General features: G+C 42.9%; 1 protein-coding gene across 1 annotated transcript; it reads left to right on the top strand.

Annotated features, from left to right (window-relative positions):
- Positions 1-184: 184 nt before the first annotated feature.
- Positions 185-18,149, top strand: slc25a20 (solute carrier family 25 member 20). Its single transcript, XM_039015243.1, has 6 exons — positions 185-286; positions 14,041-14,133; positions 14,244-14,371; positions 16,199-16,289; positions 17,479-17,587; positions 18,073-18,149. Exons 1-6 carry the CDS (start codon positions 185-187, stop codon positions 18,147-18,149), a joined length of 600 nt encoding a protein of 199 aa, XP_038871171.1.
- Positions 18,150-19,950: the final 1,801 nt, after the last annotated feature.

The raw sequence follows: 19,950 nt of genomic DNA, 5'->3' as shown, positions 1-19,950 counted from the left end.
GTACTGGATAAAACACGACGGTGGATGTCAAGAAAATATATCTACCTCTCATTTGAACCGATAGTGGTGACACAGGGACCGGTTAGCTAGCTCGTTATTTCCCCCAAATAGCTGCTGGTCGTAAAGACGCAACATTTTGTGTTTATTTTCTTGTTAGCTAGCTGTCTTTTCTTGAACAGAAACCATGTCTAAATACCCGGCAATAAACCCAGGGAAGAACTTCTTCGCTGGGGGCTTTGGTGGTGTCTGCTTGGTCTTCGCTAGACATCCACTTGATACCACACAAGTAATTATTTCTCGCAAAGTTACTCATTGCTCATCTAGCTGTCTTAAGTTAATAACAAAGTAGCTAGCTGCTAATATCTTGCCTCGCGAACCTAACTTTCATTCGTCTCTGCTGCAGGCTGCATTCCTAGCAAAGTAATATACAAATGTATCTTTAGAGATGTATAATTGGTTACTGGATGTTAGTTTCCTTGTTCTTTAAATTTCATAGAACTTATGACAGGGACTGTCAGTTTACATAATGAGCGCTTCACTGAGCTGTAGTACTGTGCAGTTTGCGAACGAATCGTTTATTTTGAGCGACGTTTTACTGACTCGAGAGTCATGATTCGTTTTTTCCGAGTGACTCCTTCATTTTAGTCGTTAGTTTGACCTGCTGGCCAACCTGGTGTCAGGGAATTTCGTATGTTTTGTATTAATTTGTGAATGTCCATCACCCATTTCGTATGATATGTTAAGAATTACCAGTTACAAATTTACAAAATGTACTATATGTTACGAATTTGCAAAATGCATGATATTAGCTGACTGGCTAACTAGGCTAGGGGTTAGGGTTATGTTTAGGAGTTAGGTCAAAGGGTTAGTTAACATGCTAAGTTGTTACAAAGTAGATACAATAGTTGTTAGTACTGTAAAAGTTGCTAATGAGCTAAAATGCTAAAGTTGTCCATGAGAAGATTTGAACTCACAACCTTTGGGTTGCTAGAGCTTGCGTTATACGCCCACCCACCCACCAAGACCAACACTTTACTTTGGACTTAAGTAACCGTCTGTTATATCATACTATACTGAACAAAATATATAAATGCAATATGTAAAGTGTTGGTCCCATGTTTCATGACCTGGAATAAAAGATTCCAGAAATTTCTCTAAAATGTTGTGCATAATTTTTTTTAAATCCCTATTGGTGGCATTTCTCCTTTGCCAAGATAATCCATACACCTGATAGGTGTGGAATGTCAACAATCTGATTATGCAGCATGATCATTACACAGCTGCACCTTGTGCTGGGGACAGTAAAGGGGCACTCTAAAATTTGCAGTTTTGTCACACAACACAATGCCACAGATGTCTCAAGTTTTCAGGGAGCATGCAATTGGCATGCTGTCCATTAAAATAACACAAATTGATCAGTGTAGACATTGTTAATGTTGTACATTATTATTTCTTTATTTTTATTTAACCTTTATTTAACCAGGAAGGGCTCATTAAGATTTGAAATCTCTTTTTCAAGAGCGTCCTGGTCAAGATAGGCAGCACCAAGTCAGTACACAATTACAGACAGACAACATGAAAAACTACAAGTAATCTAGTAAAAACCATAGAATTCACAAGAGTATAACAAAATCATAAAACAGCAAATTAAAAACATTGACAGGTCAGGGAATCAATCTCAAAATCCTTCATCAGTGATTTAAAAACACCAATCGGGATAAGGTCTTCCAGTTTAAAAGTATTTTGTAAGGTGTTACAAGCCAATGGCGCAGAGTACATAAAAGCCCTTTTACCAAATTCAGTTCGGACATTTGGAACAGTTGGCAGGATAAAGTCCTGCGAATGAAGAGAGTACCCACCACATTTATGAACAATAAAAATGTCAAAATAAAATGGTAGTGAAGCCAAAATGGCTTTGTAAATAGAAGTATACCAGTGACTGAGCCTACGAGTGATTAGAGAAGGCCGGCCAACCCTTGTATATAAAGTGCAGTGGTGCGAAAGGGTTTTGCAGTTTAAAATAAATCTCAATGCGCCATGGTAAAGGGTGTCAATTGATCTCAAACACTGAGCAGAAGCATTCATATATAAAATATCCCCATAGTCTAGTAAAGGCATAAATGTAGCTGATACTAGCCTCCTTTTGGCTTAAAAAAAACAGGCTTTATTACTAAAATAAAATCCCAACTTCAAGCTTAAATGTTTTTGTAAGTTGTTGAATATGCAATTTAAATGAGAGGTTACAGTCTCAATCTCATTGCCCTGACAGGTAGTAATAGGTGAAAGGTTCAGATATCTATTTCTTGCTTTAGAAAACACCATTAGTTTAGTTTTGTCAGTATTGAGGATAAGATTCAATTGACACAAGGTATGTTGAACAGTATAAAAAGCAGTTTGCAAGTTTTGTAAAGCTTTTGTCAGAGACGAGGCACAACAATAAATAACAGTATCATCAGCATAAAAGTGAAGTTGCGCATTTTGCAAATTTTTGTCTAAATTATTTATATAAATAGTGAATAAGAGGGGACCGAGTACAGAGCCCTGGGGCACTCCATTACAGACAGACAATTTAACAGACATGAGCCCATCAAATTGAGTGCACTGAGTTCTATCAGACAGATAGTTAGCAAACCATGCAACTGCATGCTCTGAAAGACCTACACTCGACAATCTCGCCTCAGTATAGCATGATCAACTGTATCAAAAACCTTAGAGAGACCAATAAAAAGTGAGACACAGTGCTGTTTTTTGTCAAAGGCTTCAGTGATACCATTTAAAACCTTCATGGCTGCTGGTATTGTGCTATGCTTCTTCCTGAAGCCCGATTGGTACATTGATAAAATAGAGTTAGTATATAAAAACTCTTTTAGCTGTTCACTCACAAGGGTTTCAAGTATTTTCACCAGGGGTGACAGCTTTGAGATTAGCCTATAATTGTTATTATTATTATATATATTTTTTTAAATTTTATCCCATTTTCTCCCCAATTTTCGTGGTATCCAATCGCTAGTAATTACTATCTTGTCTCATCGCTACAACTCCCGTACGGGCTCGGGAGAGACGAAGGTCGAAAGCCATGCGTCCTCCGAAGCACAACCCAACCAAGCCGCACTGCTTCTTAACACAGCGCGCCTCCAACCCGGAAGCCAGCCGCACCAATGTGTCGGAGGAAACACCGTGTACCTGGCCCCCTTGGTTAGCGCGCACTGCGCCCGGCCCGCCACAGGAGTCACTGGAGCGCGATGAGACAAGGATATCCCTACCGGCCAAACCCTCCCTAACCCGGACGACGCTATGCCAATTGTGCGTCGCCCCACGGACCTCCCGGTCGCGGCCGGCTGCGACAGAGCCTGGGCGCGAACCCAGAGACTCTGGTGGCGCAGTTAGCACTGCGATGCAGTGCCCTAGACCACTGCGCCACCCGGGAGGCCCTTAGCCTATAATTATTTAAAAGAGTTGGATCTTGTCACGTTCTGACCATAGTTCTTGTGTGTTTTGCTTGTTTTAGTGTTGGTCAGGACGTGAGCTGGGTGGGCATTCTATGTTGTGTGTCTAGTTTGTCTGTTTCTATGTTTGGCCTAATATGGTTCTCAATCAGAGGCAGGTGTTTTGTGTTGTCTCTGATTGGGAATCATATATAGGTGGCTTGTTTTGTGTTGGGGTTTGTGGGTGGTTGTTTCCTGTCTCTGTGTTTTTTCTGCACCAGCTAGGACTGTATCGGTTTGCCACTTTTTGTTATTTTGTATTTGTAAGTGTTCTCTGTTTATCGTTTATTAAACCTGTTGAGCACTGGCTATGCTGCGTGTTGGTCCGATCCCTGCTACACCTCCTCTTCTCTTGAAGAGAAGGAAGGCTGCCGTTACAGATCTCCCCATTTTAAAAGTGGTAGGACAAATGCTGATTTCCAGATCTTTGGAATGTCATTACATTCCAGGGTTAGATTGAACAGATATGTAAGTGGTTCAGCTATGAAGTCAGCTGCCAGATTTAAAAAGCAGGGATCAAGAAGATCAGGACCTGCAGGCTTTCTCTGATCTAAGGATTTCAGGGCTTTTATGTACCTCCTGCACTGAGAATTGTCAAAAAGCTGATACAAAGTGCTCATTGAAACAATTCAGAATTTCAGTTGTCATATACAGCAACAAAGTCCTTCAACACACATGACGGTAATTAATTAACATTACTGTTTCCAGACATAGACTTAATAGCCTATCAAAACTTTCTCGGGTCATTCAGGTTATCAGTTGTAACAGACAATTCAGACTTGGCCTTCCTGAGAAGAAAATAACACTTGTTTCGTAACTACCTAAAAAGAAGCTAATCAGCATCAGAACATGATTTCCTTGTTTTAGCCCAGGCTAGATTATGTTTGTGAATAATACAAGAAAGCTCAGAAGAAAACCATGGATTATCCCGCCATTTAACTCTGAGCCTGCGGAATGGGGCATGTTAATTTACTATTTGGGAAAAAACATAATGAAAGAATTTCCAGGCAGTTTCCACATCAGGAATAAGCTCAATCTTGCTCCAGTCAAAATAAAACAAATCATGAAAGAAAGCCTGCTCATTAAAACTCTTCACATTTCTCTTACGAATAAAGCGTGGGTTTGTCTTACGAACCTTAGTATTTCTAACAGCAACAACAGCACAATGGTCACTTAAATCATTACAAAAAACACCAACCGCAGAACACATGTGGAACATTTGTCAATATCAAATCAATCAGTGTCACGTTCCTGACCTGTTTTCTGTTGTTTTTGTATGTGTTTAGTTGGTCAGGGCGTGAGTTGGGGTGGGTAGTCTATGTGATGTGTTTCTATGTTGGGTTAATGTGTTGCCTGATATGGTTCTCAATTAGAGGCAGGTGTTTGACGTTTCCTCTGATTGAGAACCATATTAAGGTAGGCTGTTCTCACTGTTTGTATGTAAGTGTGGTGTTGGTTTTGTGCTTCACGTTTATCTGGACTGTGTTCATTCCCCCCGTGTCTGGGGTAGTTTATAGTGTACTCCCAGTGTGTTAGTAGGGTGGCCTCGTTTGTTCCGTGTTCATTAAAGAACATTTGTATTTGCACCTGCTGCTCCTGCGCTTTTCCTTCACACTCCGACACCCAGGCCTTACAATCAGGGTAGATTTATCTGGACATTTGAGATTTGGGCGAGTGGGTGAGTTAATCAACAAGGTAAGATTCATAGAATTACAAAACATTTTTAAATCATCAGACACCGGCTTTAACCAACACCAGTTGCGATCACCAATCAAGATAATTTCACTGTAAAGAAGTTTAGACATAAGGTGCATCACAGAGAGCAGAGGGGGGTCTATAACAGCCAATCACAGTTATAGAGAGACCCTTTGAATCCTCAATATTCAAAGCATGAAATTCCAACTGTTTACAAATAGTTTCAGACTTTGCCACAGTTACAAGGAATGTAGTCTTTACATATATAGCCACACCCCCACCTTTCTTAACTCGATCAGTACAATACACATTGTAACCATTTATTCAAATATCCTTATCAAGAACAGACCTGCTGAGCCAGGTTTCAGAAAACACAATTACACCAGCATCAGTTGATTTAGCCCAAATCCTAACCACATCAGTTTTTGACAACAGGCTGCATACATTTTAGTGAAACATACCAAAGCAAGATCTAGATTTAAAATCAGAGGGTGTTTTGAGACATTGCATATCAGGGCCAGGGTTAGGTTGCACATTACCTGATATCAACAAAAGAAGAATAACTAGGCACTGTCTTATTTTGCACACTTTGTACAAAATAATAACATGCAGTACTACAGGATATTTCTTAACGTAGCTCTTTATTAGCTAGCTATAACTGGCATGTTCACGTATCGCCAACCAGGATCAAACTGACCATGACCTAACCATTTGGGTGGTCTTAACCAATCATAGCACAGTATGATATGGCGGTAAAATGCATCCAATTACAATTCAGTATGTTTACACATATGAATATTACAGGCACCTGTTTAATAACCTTGCACGGCTTCTCTTTTTAAAGAGAATTCTACAAGTGAGTTTCCAGACAATACAAAACAGTCATTTAAAACCATTAGACTTTGGTTGTGACACAAGTTCCTACTGTTCACGCCATGCCACAAATGCATCGGCACGTGGACGGAGTGAAAAAGAGCGAGGTGCCGCAGACAAAATGTCTAATAGATGGGAGAGCACATTGTTAGATGTGCTCACACAGTGACAATGTTCGTTTTTTCAAGAGTTCAGTAAAGTCAGTGCACAAAGCAATACCCCGAAAATTGTCCTTTCTCTGAGGGATGTAAGAAATAGAGGCCATGGTAAGGTAAGGGGAGAGAGGGACAGTGTGTATGCATGAATCTGTATGTGAGCATGTGAGTAGATTGGGTTGATTGAGAAAACGGGTTGGGGATTGTTGAGCTGCCTCTGATAGCCAGGCGGAGAGCGAAGAGGAGCAGCTTGGACGAGACAATCCGCGGAGGACAAGCTGAAGAAAGAACTCAGGCCAGTCAGAGATAAGGTTATGTTGGTAAACTTCAAGTAAAGAAGTGCAAATAGCGCGATTTTTTTAAATCTGAGTTGAGGGAGACCCGCGATCTTTACACCAGCAAATAAAAATAGTTTGCACTACACAACAAGGAAATTGTCGATTTACTCAACCATTATTGAATAGGTTATTAGTAGGTTAAAATCTACTAGTCACAGACAAACGACTTGACATGCTGCCATCTTGGATGGCAGAGGAACTCTGTCCAGTCTCTGTTCTTTTGCCCATCTTAATCTTTTCTTTTTATTGGCCAATCTGAGATATGGCTTTTTCTTTGCCTAGAAGAAAATGCTGCCTAGAAGGCCAGCATCCCGGAGTCACCTCTTCACTGTTAACATTGAGACTGGTGTTTTGCTGGTACTATTTAATAAAGCTGCCAGTTGAGGACTTGTGAGGCGTCTGTTTCTCAAACTAGACACTCTAATGTACTTGTCCTCTTGCTCAGTTGTGCACAGGGGCCTCCCACTCCTCTTTCTATTCTGGTTAGAGACAGTTTGCTCCGTTCTGTGAAGGGAGTAGTACACAGCATTGTACGAGATCTTCAGTTTCTTGGCAATTTCTCTCATGGAATAGCCTTAATTTTTCATAACAAGAATAGACTGACGAGTTTCAAAAGAAAGGTCTTTGTTTCTGGCCATTTTGAGCCTGTAATCGAACCCACAAATGCTGATGCTCCAGATATTCAACTAGTCTAAAGAAGGCCAGTTTTATAGCTTATTTAATCAGAACAACAGTTTTCAGGTGTGCTAACATAATTGCAAAAGGGTTTTCTAATGATCAATTAGCCTTTTAAAATTATAAACTTGGATTAGCTAACACAACGTGCCATTGGAACACAGGAGTGATGGTTGCTGATAATGGGCCTCTGTACGACTATGTAGATATTCCATTAAAAATCAACCGTTTCCAGCTACAATAGTCATTTACAACATTAACAATGTCTACACTGTATTTCTGATTTATTTGTTGTTATTTTAATGTACAAAGAATGAAACCCCAATAGTTTGAACGGTATTGTATATAATCATTTTTTTATTGTTATTTGTATACATTTTTTACACATTTAACCCTTTTTTGGGGTAGTCATAAAACTACCTCCATAGTTCCATTCATTTTTTTAACCTTTATAGGTTACCTTTAGACGAGTCCCGTGACTCTTTGTAGAGGGATTTGTAGAGCAAAACAGAGAACACCATGATGTTCGTGAGAATCTCCCCTTTCCACAGTGGAGTCCCATTAGTTTGTAGCCAAAACGGGTCAGACCCGTCAAACAGAAGTTGGCATATCAAATCAAACTTTATTTGTCACAATACAACAAGTGTAGACCTTACCGTGAAATGCTTACCTACAAGCCCTTAACCAACAGTGTAGTTCAAGAAGACCGTACCCGAGTCCAGTGGGGCTTGTGGGGGTCATACAGCAAAACGGAGACCACCATCGTGTTCATGAGAGTCTCATAAATATGTAGGCCAACCCGTTAGGAAGCTACAGTCATTATCTGGAGAATACCGATTTTCGGGATGTCTCATGGTCTGACTAACACGCTGTAGCTCGGCCACCTTCCACCGCAGATATGGAAGGCTGCCATAGGCGGATGCAGTAGATTGAGACGCAGCCCATGCAGATATCTCTGGGTTAAACTGACGGGATTTTGATGGGTATTTTTTTGTTACATTACTTATATTCACGCACCATTGCGTCAATAGACTCTAGGGGGTTTTAATACGCGCTTCTCCGGCTCAGCGACTCCAAAGACATGCTCCAACCAGCAACTGTCTATCATGTGCGTGAGGGAAAATATATCATACTGCAGGCAGCATAGAGAACAAAAATACAAGAATGGATGCAATGAATTGATTATTTAATGTCATGATGGACAAAGCTCTGTTCAACAAACTCGAACTCAAGATCAAGCCGTTTGGGGTGGAAGCAATTTGCAAACGATATTGTGCATAACACTCTCAGGCAGTCAAGCAATACATTCCACAGAGGGTCGCTTACAGTCTAGTCTGGTTGCTGCCACAACTAGACCTTGTTTCAAATGTATCAAGACATAATCTTATATGTATGCCTAGCAATCAACAAATGTAAGCTACATTTTTTAAAGCACACTTTTACATGTCTCAGTCACAAATTACAGCTCGAATAAGCCCCCTATTGTGAAGGACATGTGAACGAGAGGCTTGTAAAATAAAATACAATTTTATTTGTCAAGTGCCGAATACAACAAGTGTATGAAATGCTTACTTACAAGCCCTAACCAATGATGCAGTTACATTTTTTTATATATATATATTTTTTTAAAGAATAAGAAATAAAAGTAACAAATAATTAAAGAGCAGCAGTAAAATAACAATAACGAGGCTATATACAGCGAGGCTATATACAGTACCGGTACAGAGTCAATGTGCAGGGGCACCGGTTAGCTGAGGTAATTGAGGTATTATGTACATGTAGGTAGAGTTATTAAAGTGACTATGCATAGATAATAACAGAGAGTAGCAGCAGTGTAAAAGGGGGGGAAATGGAAATTGTCTGGGTAGCCATTTGATTAGATGTTCAGGAGTCTTATGGCTTGGGGGTAGAAGCTGTTAAGAAGCCTCTTGGACCTAGACTTGGAGCTCCGGTACCGCTTACCATGCGGCAGCAGAGAGAACAGTCTCCGACTAGGGTGGCTGGAGTCTTTGACAATTTTTAGGGCCTTCCTGTGACACCGCCTGCCGTAGAGGTCCTAGATGGCAGAAAGCTTTGCCCCAGTGATGTACTGGGCTGTACGCACTACCCTCTGTAGTGCCTTGCGGTTGGAGGCAGAGCAGTTGCCATACCAGGCCAGTGATGCAACCAGTCAGGATGCTCTCGAGGGTGCAGCTGTAGAACCTTTTGAGGATCTGAGGACCCATGCCAAATATTTTCAGTCTCCTGAGGGGGAATAGGTTTTGTTGTGCCCTCTTCACGACAGTCTTGGTGTGCTTGGACCATGTTAGTTTGTTGGTGATGTGGACACCAAGGAACTTGAAGCTCTCAACCTGCTCCACTACAGCCCCGTCGATGAGAATGGGGGCATGCTCGATCCTCCATTTTCACAATCATATCCTTTGTCTTGATCACGTTGAGGAAGAGGTTGTTGTCCTGGCACCACACGGCCAGATCTCTGACCCCCTCCCTATAGGCTGTCTCGTCGTTGTCGGTGATCAGGCCTACCACTGTTGTGTCATCGGCAAACTTAATGATGGTGTTGGAGTCGTGCCTGGCCGTGCAGTCATGAGTGAACAGGGAGTACAGGAGGGGACTGAGCACGCATCCCTGAGGGGCCCCCGTGTTGAGGATCAGCGTGGCGGATGTGTTGTTACCTACCCTTACCACCTGGGGGTTGGCCCGTCAGGAAGTCCAGGATCCAGTTGCAGAGGGAGGTGTTTAGTCCCAGGGTCCTTAGCTTAGTGGTGAGCTTTGAGGGCACTATGGTGTTGAACGCTGAGTTGTAGTCTATGAATAGCATTCTCACATAGGTGCTCCTTTTGTCCATGTGGGAAAGGGCAGTGTGGAGTACAATAGAGATTGCATCATCTGTGGATCTGTTAGGGCGGTATACAAATTGGAGTGGGTCTAGGGTTTCTGGGATAATGGTGTTGATGTGAACCATGACCAGCCTTTGAAAGCACTTCATGGCTACAGATGTCAGTGCTACAGGTTGGTAGTCATTTAGGCAGGTTACCTTAGTGTTCTTGGGCACAGGGACTATGGTGGTCTGCTTGAAACATGTTGGTATTACAGACTCAGACAGGGAGAGGTTGAAACTGTCAGTGAAGGCACTTACCAGTTGGTCAGCGCATGCTCGAACACGTCCTGGTAATCCATCTGGCCCTGCGGCCTTGTGAATGTTGACCTGTTTCAAGGTCTTACTCACATCGGCTGCGGAGAGCATGATCATACAGTTGTCCGGAACAGCTGATGCTCTCATGCATGTTTCAGTGTTACTTGCCTCGAAGTAAGCATATAACTAATTTAGCTCGTCTGGTAGGCTCGTGTCACTGGGCAGCTCTCGGCTGTGCTTCCCTTTGTAGTCTGTATTAGTTTGCAAGCCCTGCCACATCCGATGAGCGTCGGAGCCGGTGTAGTATGATTCAGTCTTACTCCTGTATTGACGCTTTGCCTGTTTGACGGTTCGTCGGAGGGCATAGCGGGATTTCTTATAAGCTTCCGGGTTAGAGTCCCGCTCCTTGAAAGCGGCAGCTCTACCCTTTAGCTCAGTGCTAATGTTACCTGTAATCCATGACTTCTGGTTGGGGTATGTACTTACAGTCACTGTGGGGATAACGTCATGACTCTTTTGAGTTTTCAGTTCATCGTTTGCTGGTGGTGGGGTAGGGGGGATGTTTGACCTACAGGTAACTACCAAAATAATGGAAACACGTGAGTAAGTAAGGGGTACAAAGTATATTGAAAACAGGTGCAACCACACAGGTGTATTGTATAAAATGCTGGGCAGGCCATTATTTTGGCTACCATGGCTATGCCCCCATAGGAATACAATGCCCCCATCCACAGGGCACCAGTGGTCACTGAATGGTTCGATGAGCATGAAAACTATTTAAACCATGTTCCATAGCCGTCTCAGCCACCAGATCTCAACCCAATTGATCAATCATCAGAGATTCTGGAGCGGCGCCTGAGACAGCGTTTCCCACCACCACCATCTACAAAATACCAAAATATGGAATTTCTTGTGGAAGAGGTGTCGCATGTCACGGCTTCAATAAGTAGTGAGTGCAGGAGTCAGGCGCAGAGAGCAGGGTTCAAAAGATGTGGATCTTTAATATTCCAACACAACCAGAGAGACGGTCACGCCACACACACAAGGGCGCGTAAAGTCCCAGTCCAACAAACAGGACGAAACTGATCAGGAAAAGAAACCACAAGAATAATCAAACACCACAAACAGAAAAACAAGCCCGCACAAAAGCCGGCGGGCCTACTGGGTTTAAATAGCCCACAACCAAACCTAAACACGAAACAGGTGCAACAAATCAGACACAATTAAATGAAACAGAAAAGGGGATCGGTGGCAGCTAGTAGGTCGGCGACGACGACCGCCGAGCGCCGCCCGAACAGGAAGAGGCACCATCTTCGGCGGGATTCGTGACATCGCATCCCTCCATTATAGTTCCAGACACTTGTATAATCTATGCCAAGGTACATTGAAGCTGTTCTGGCTCTTGGTGACCCAATGCTCTATTAAGACACTTTATGTTGGTTATTTTGTCAGTTACCTGTATATGGCAATTTCTGTCATACTGCACTACATTAAGCCTATGACAGTGGCCAGTTATTGCAGATGTACACTCATGGCCAAAAGTTTTGAGAATTACACAAATATTAATTTCACAAAGTTTGCTGCTTCAGTGTCTTTAGGTATTTTTGTCAGATGTTACTATGGAATACTAAAGTATAATTACAAGCATTTCATAAGTGTCAAAGGCTTTTATTGACAATTACATGAAGTTGATGCAAAGAGTCAATATTTGCAGTGTTTACCCTTCTTTTTCAAGAACTCTGCAATCCGCCCTGGCATGCTGTCAAGTAACTCCTGGGCCACATCCTGACTGATGGCAGCCCATTCTTGCATAATCAATGCTTGGAGTTTGTCAGAATTTGTGGGTTTTGGGCCTCCCGGGTGGCGCAGTGGTCTAGGGCACTGCATCGCAGTGCTAACTGCGCCACCAGAGTCTCTGGGTTCGCGCCCAGGCTCTGTCGCAGCCGGCCGCGACCGGGAGGTCCGTGGGGCGACGCACAATTGGGCTAGCGTCGTCCGGGTTAGGGTGGGTTTGGCCGGTAGGGATATCCTTGTCTCATCGCGCTCCAGCGACTCCTGTGGCGGGCCGGGCGCAGTGCGTGCTAACCAAGGGGGCCAGGTGCACGGTGTTTCCTCCGACACATTGGTGCGGCTGGCTTCCGGGTTGGAGGCGCGCTGTGTTAAAGAAGCAGTGCGGCTTGGTTGGGTTGTGCTTCGGAGGACGCATGACTTTCGACCTTCGTCTCTCCCGAGCCCGTACGGGAGTTGTAGCGATGAGACAAGATAGTAATTACTAGCGATTGGATACCACGAAAATTGGGGAGAAAAGGGGATAAAATTAAAAAAAAAAAAAAAAAAAAAAAAAGAATTTGTGGGTTTTTGTTTGTCCACCCGCCTCTTGAGGATTGACCACAAGTTCTCAATGGGATTAAGGTCTGGGGAGTTTCCTGGCCATGGACCCAAAATATCGATCTTTTGTTCCCCGAGCCACTTAGTTATCACTTTTGCCTTATGGCAATGTGCTCCATCATGCTGGAAAAGACATTGGTTGTCACCAAACTGTTCCTGGATGGTTGGGAGAAGTTGCTCTTGTTTTGGTACCATTCTTTATTCATGGCTGTGTTCTTAGGCAAAATTGTGAGTGAGCCCACTCCCTTGGCTGAGAAGCAACCCCACACATGAATGGTCTCATGATGCATTACTGTTGGCATGACACAGGACTGATGGTAGCACTCACCTTGTCTTCTCGGACAAGCTTTTTTCCGGATGCCCCAAACAATCGGAAAGGGGATTCATCAGAGAAAATTACTTTACCCCAGTCCTCAGCAGTCCAATCCAAGGAACCTTTTGCAGAATATCAGTCTGTCCCTGATGTTTTTCCTGGAGAGAAGTGGCTTCTTTGCTGCCCTTCTTGACACCAGACCATCCTCAAAGTCTTCGCCTCACTGTGCGTGCAGATGCACTCACACCTGCCTGCTGCCATTCCTGAGCAAGCTCTGTACTGGTGGTGCACCGATCCCGCAGCTGAATCAACTTTAGGAGACGGCCCTGGCGATTGCTGGACTTTCTTGGGCGCCCTGAAGCCTTCTTCACAACAATTGAACCGCTCTCCTTGAAGTTCTTGATGATCCGATCTTACTGGCAGCAATATCCTTGCCTGTGAAGCCCTTTTTGTGCAAAGCAATGATGACGACACGTGTTTCCTTGCAGATAACCATGGTTGACAGAGGAAGAACAATGATTCCAAGCACCACCCTCCTTTTGAAGCTTCCAGTCTGTTATTCGAACTCAATCAGCATGACAGAGTGATCTCCAGCCTTGTCCACGTCAACACTCACACCTGTGTAAACGAGAGAATTACTGACATGATGTCAGCTGGTCCTTTTGTGGCAGGGCTGAAATGCAGTGGAAATGTTTTTGGGGGATTCAGTTCATTTGCATGGCAAAGAGGGACTTTGCAATTAATTGCAATTCATCTGATCACTCTTCATAACATTCTGGAGTATATGCAAATTGCCATCATACAAACTGAGGCAGCAGACTTTGTGAAAATTTATATTTGTGTCATTCTCAAAACTTTGGGCCACGACTGTATATCACCTGAGCCACATATAGGAAATAAGAAATACATGTTCCTCTATACAGAAGTATATCATGTGTGTAGGCCTATATGATGAGTGTGTTCATATCCTCCTCTCTCTTAGGTGCGTATTCAGACCATGCCTGTGCCCAGCCCTGGTGAGAGCCCCCTGTATAGAGGCACCTTTGATTGTTTTAAGCAGACCCTTGCCAAAGAGGTGGGTAGTAGTAGCCTATCGCTTTCTGGTGTTGAATGTGTTTGTTTTGTTCAACTCTCTTTGCTGTCTCTTTTATTCATTCCTTCTTTCTCTAATTTTCTCTATTACAGGGGTTCAAAGGCCTGTATAAAGGCATGACGGCCCCTATCATTGGAGTCACACCCATGTTCGCTGTCTGCTTCTTTGGCTTTGGCCTGGGCAAGAAACTACAACAGAAAACCCCAGTCCAAGTCCTTACGTACAGTTGAAGTCGGAAGTTTACATATACCTTAGCCAAATACATTTAAACTCAGTTTTCACAATTCCTGACATTTAGTCCTAATAAAAATTCCCTGGTTTACGTAAGTTAGGATCACCACTTTATTTTAAGAATGTGAAATGTCAGAATAATAGTAGAGAGAATGATTTATTTCAGCTTTTATTTCTTTCATCACATTCCCAGTGGGTCAGAAGTTTACATATACTCAATTAGTATTTGGTAGCATTGCCTTTAAATTGATTAACTTGGGTTAAACATTTCGGGTAGCCTTCCACAAGCTTCGCACGATAAGTAGGGTGAATTTTGGCCCATTCCTCCTGACAGAGCTGGTGTAATTGAGTCAGGTTTGTAGGCCTTCTTGCTCGCACACGCTTTTTCAGTTCTGCCCACAAATGTTCTATAGGATTGAGGTCAGGGCTTTGTGATGGCCACTCCAATACCTTGACTTTGTTGTCCTTAAGCCATTTTGCCACAACTTTGGAAGTATGCTTAGGGTCATTGTCCATTTGGAAGACCCATTTGCGACCAAGCTTTAACTTCCTGACTGATGTCTTGAGATGTTGCTTCAATATATCCACATCATTTTCCTACCTCATGATGCCATCTATTTTGTGAAGTGCACCAGTCCCGCCTGCAGCAAAGCACCCCCACAACATGATGCTGCCATCCCCGTGCTTCACGGTTGGGATAGTGTTCTCCGGCTTGCAAGCCTCCCCCTTTTTCCGCCAAATATAACGATGGTCATTATGGCCAAACAGTTCTATTTTTGTTTCATCAGAACAGAGGACATTTCTCCAAAAAGTACGATCTTTGTCCCCATGTGCAGTTGCTAACCGTAGTCTGGCTTTTTTATGACGGTTTTGGAGCAGTGGCTTCTTCCTTGCTGAGCGGCATTTCAGGTTATGTCGATATAGGACTCGTTTTACTGTGGATATAAATACCTTTGTACCTGTTTCCTCCAGCATCTTCACAAGGTCCTTTGCTTTTGTTTTGGGATTGATTTGCACTTTTCGCACCAAAATACGTTAATCTCTAGGAGACAGAACGTGCCTCCTTCCTGAGCGGTATGACGGCTGCGTGGTCCCATGGTGTTTATACTTGCATACTATTATTTGTACATATGAACTTGGTACCTTCAGGCATTTGGAAATTGCTCCCAAGGATGAACCAGACCTGTGGAGGTCTACATTTTTTTTCTGAGGTCTTGGCTGATTTCTTTTGATTTTCCTATGATGTCAATCATAGAGGCACTGAGTTTGAAGGTAGGCCTTGAAATACATCCACATGTACACCTCCAATTGACTCAAATGATGTCAATTAGCCTATCAGAAGCTTCTAAAGCCACAACATCATTTTCTGGAATTTTCCAAGCTGTTTAAAGGCACAGTCAACTTAGGGTATGTAATCTTCTGACCCACTGGAATTGTGATACAGTGAATTATAAGTGAAATAATCTGTCTGTAAACAATTGTTGGAAAAATTACTTGTGTGACTTGTGAACAAGACATTTGTGGAGTGGTTGAAAAAGGAGTTTTAATGACTCCAACCTAAGTGTATGTAAACTTCCGACTTCAACTGTAGGTGATCGTTCCATAGTAGTGTCTTCAGCCATTTTTATGTTGAAAGAGTTTGTGTGCACAGGCATGTGTGTGTGTGTGTGTGTGTGTGTGTGTGTGTGTGTGTGTGTGTGTGTGTGTGTGTGTGTGTGTGTGTGTGTGTGTGTGTGTGTGTGTGTGTGTGTGTATGCATATGTTTATGTGTGTGCGCTTGTTTGTGTTGTGCATAACCATCTGCTGTCCTTCTCAGGTATCCACAGCTGTTTGCTGCCGGGATGCTGTCAGGCGTGTTCACCACAGCCATCATGGCCCCTGGAGAACGCATCAAGTGTCTCCTACAGGTGAGAAACACCTACAGTAAGACCACACAGAACTGGGTTTCAGTTAACAGGTTTATGTTATCTGGGTTTAGGTTAACAGGCTTAAGTTAACTGGGCTTAGGATAACAGGCTTAAGTTAACTGGGTTTTGGGTAACAGGCTAAAGTTAACTGGGTTTAGGCTAACAGGCTTAAGTTAACTGGGTTTTGGGTAACAGGCTTAAGTTAACTGGGTTTAGGATAACAGGCTTAAGTTAACTGGGTTTAGGATAACATGCTTAGGTTAACGGAGATGGTTCAGTGAACCACGCTCACGTGATTCAAAACCTTCCCTGAGTCCTGAAGACTTGTGCTTGCTTCCTGGGTTAGTACCTAGGCTTTAGCTCAGCAGGCTGACACGGTCTTGTGGCATGCAGATGACCCGGGGTTTGAACCCAGTTGATTATGTAACGTGATGTGGTGGATATTTTTAATACTATCAAATGAGGAGAGACAAACTTATCACACAAGTCAGAGTTACACTGAAACTAAATCTTCATTCACTAATTAATAAGGGAGCAGGTCACATCAAACACAAATTAATGGAGTGAGTGCTCCCTGAGTGGAAGGAGCCTCTGGGTTATATACTATCTCAGGATAGGTCAGGATAGGTGCAACCGCAGAGATGACGTACAATCGTTCCAAACACTAACCCCACACATCCTGTGCCAGACCTTAGGCCCCAAATACAAAGAACTTGTTGTTTTGTTCAGTACTAAGAACTTAGGACATTTGTTGTTACTTAGTTTCCACCTTGAACTAGGGGAGAGAACAATCTCCCCTTAGGAGGAGATGACTGACGCATAGACACTGTGGAGACAAGTGATTGGTTCCCCACTACTCACGCCATCCCTTCACATGGTTTGCAATAAATACACATAGTTCACATATGGAAACAATGTTTCCTTCTGACCTCCTTTGCCATGTCCTTGCTGATATTCTGCATAGCAACAGTGACATGTGATAGACAAGCCCGACTTCTCCCCTCTCTGGACCCAAGGTGACTCAGGCCCATTTGAGGGAGGAAGTGCAGCTGCCAACACCAGAGTCCGAAAGGAGACATTCTAATAACAAGAGTTTCAACAGTTCAATCAAATAAGCATATTCAGCAGATAAGACATCTTCATTATTATCTATGTTACTTAGCTAATTCTGATTTCTCCACCACAATAGATCCAGGCTGCCAGAGGGGAGCTGAAGTATGCTGGGCCCATGAACTGTGTGAAGCAGCTGTACAAAGAGAGGGGAATCTACAGAGGCACTGCTCTCACCCTCATGAGAGGTACTTCCTGACAGATTGAATATATATCCTATACCCTTGTCTCTGATATCTAACTCTACTGACTAACTGACTGAATATACAATATATCCTATACCCTTGTCTCTGATATCTAACTCTACTGACTAACTGACTGAATATACAGTATATACTATACCCCTGTCTCTAATATCTAACTTTGCTGACAGACTGATTCACCTTATATCCTATACCCGTCTCTAATATCTAACTCTACTGATTGACTGATTGACTATACATCCTATACCCCTGTCTCTAATATCTAACTTTACTGACTGACTGAATATATATCCTATACCCATCTCTAATATCTAACTCTACTGACTGAATGATTGACTATATATGATATACCCCTGTCTCTAATATCCAACTCTTTATCTAAAAGCTAGATATGTTTGTTCAGTAGTGATTGTGTTATTAGACAACTGACTTTGTGCCAGTGATTCTGACAGTCCGACTTTGTTTCTCAGACGTGCCAGCCAGTGGGATGTATTTCATGACCTATGAATGGTTGAAGCACCTCCTCACACCAGAGGGCAAGAGGTGAGTGAGTGTGTGTTTACTCTGTGTGCGTTTCTGCGTGTGTATGCAAGGGTTGCGGTCAATTTCACTTGAAGTCAGTCATTTCAGGAAGTAATCTGAAATTCCAATTCAATAATTGAAAAAAGGGCATCTACAATGTCTTTAGAAAGTATTCACACCCCTTGACTTTTTCCTCCTTTTGTGTAACAGCCTGAATTTAAAATGAAAAGCTGAAATGTCTTGAGTCAGTAAGTATTTAACCCCTTTGTTATGGCAAACCGAAATAAGTTCAGGAGTAAAAATGTGCTTAACAAGTCACATAATACCTCATCTCTGTACCCCACACATACAATTATCTGTAAGGTCCCTCAGTCGAGCAGTGAATTTCAAACACAGATTCAACCACAAAGATCAGGGAGGTATTCCTATGCCTCGCAAAGAAGGGCACCTATTGGTAGATGGGTAAAAAATAATAATACATTGACTATCTCTTTGAGCATGGAGAAGTTATTAATTACACATTGAATGGTGTATCAATACACCCAGTCACTACAAAGATACAGATGTCCTTCCTAACTCAGTTGCCGGAGAGGAAGGAAACTGCTCAGGGATTTCGCCATGAGGCCAATGGTGACTTTAAAACAGTTACAGAGTTTAATGGCTGTGATAGGAGAAAACTGAGGAAGGATCAACAACATTGTAGTTACTCCACAATACTAACCTAATTGACAGAGTGAGAAGAAGGAAGCCTGTACAGAATAAAAACATTCCAAAACATAAATCCTGTTTACAACAAGGCACTTAAGTAATACTGCCAAAGAAATGTAGCAAAGCAATTACATTTTTGTCCTGAACAGAAGTAGGAACCAAATTTATTTTTTCTTTCTGTTCCACTGTTCCAAACATCAAAATAAAGATCTGAACCAGTTCAACCCCCCCCCCCCCCCAAATTACAGGCTTATATCGTTCCTTTCTGTCAATTGTTTTACCTGTGAAAACAACATTTTACATTTAGCTAATTAAATTACGTCACCAATCAGTGCGGATAGAGCAGGCAAGCTAGTTGTTTACATGCGTGATGGACAGACAAGTGTAGCCTATGGCTCAAGATGTGACTGAAGTTTTACGGGTGGAGAGAGAGCGAGAGAAGGTTGAGGAGCAGGCTTAAAGCACTAGGCAGCTTTATATGACATGCATTATCTAAATTAGGTCAACAAAATTATACCTAGGAGGAGCGGCTTCCGGCGCCGACCGAGATGGCCGCCTCGCTTCGCGTTCCTAGGAAACTATGCAGTATTTTGTTTTTTTATGTGTTATTCCTTACATTGGTACCCCAGGTAATCTTAGGTTTCATTACATACAGTCGGGAGGAACTACTGAATATAAGAGCAACGTCAACTCACCATCGTTACAACCAGGAATATGACTCTCCCGAAGCGGATCCTGTGTTTTGCCTTCCACTCAATACAATGGATCTGATCCCAGCCGGCGACCCTAAACAACGACGCCGTAAAAGGGGCAAACGAAGCGGTCTCCTGGTCAGGTTTCGGAGACGGGCACATCGCGCTCCACTCCCTAGCATACTACTCGCCAATGTCCAGTCTCTTGACAATAAGGTTGATGAAATCCGAGCAAGGGTAACATTCCAGAGAGACATCAGGGATTGTAACGTTCTTTGCTTCACGGAAACATGGCTCACTTGAGAGACGCTAACGGAGTCGGTGCAGCCAGCTGGTTTCTTCACGCATCGCGCCGACAGAAACAAACATCTTTCTGGTAAGAAGAGGGGCGGGGGTGTATGCCTTATGATTAACGAGACGTGGTGT

This window comes from Salvelinus namaycush, chromosome 20 (genome assembly GCF_016432855.1).
Source record: "Salvelinus namaycush isolate Seneca chromosome 20, SaNama_1.0, whole genome shotgun sequence".
Lineage (NCBI taxonomy): Eukaryota > Metazoa > Chordata > Actinopteri > Salmoniformes > Salmonidae > Salvelinus > Salvelinus namaycush.
The sequence above is the reverse complement of the archived record's forward strand: the minus strand, read 5'-3'. Positions and strand labels throughout refer to the sequence as shown.

Coding starts and splice junctions, on each gene's coding strand:
- slc25a20 (XM_039015243.1), top strand. CDS start 185: ATGTCTAAATACCCGGCAATAAACCCAGGGAAGAACTTCTTCGCTGGG. Junction 16,290..17,478: donor GCATCAAGTGTCTCCTACAG/GTGAGAAACACC, acceptor CCACCACAATAG/ATCCAGGCTGCCAGAGGGGA. Junction 17,588..18,072: donor TGCTCTCACCCTCATGAGAG/GTACTTCCTGAC, acceptor TTTGTTTCTCAG/ACGTGCCAGCCAGTGGGATG.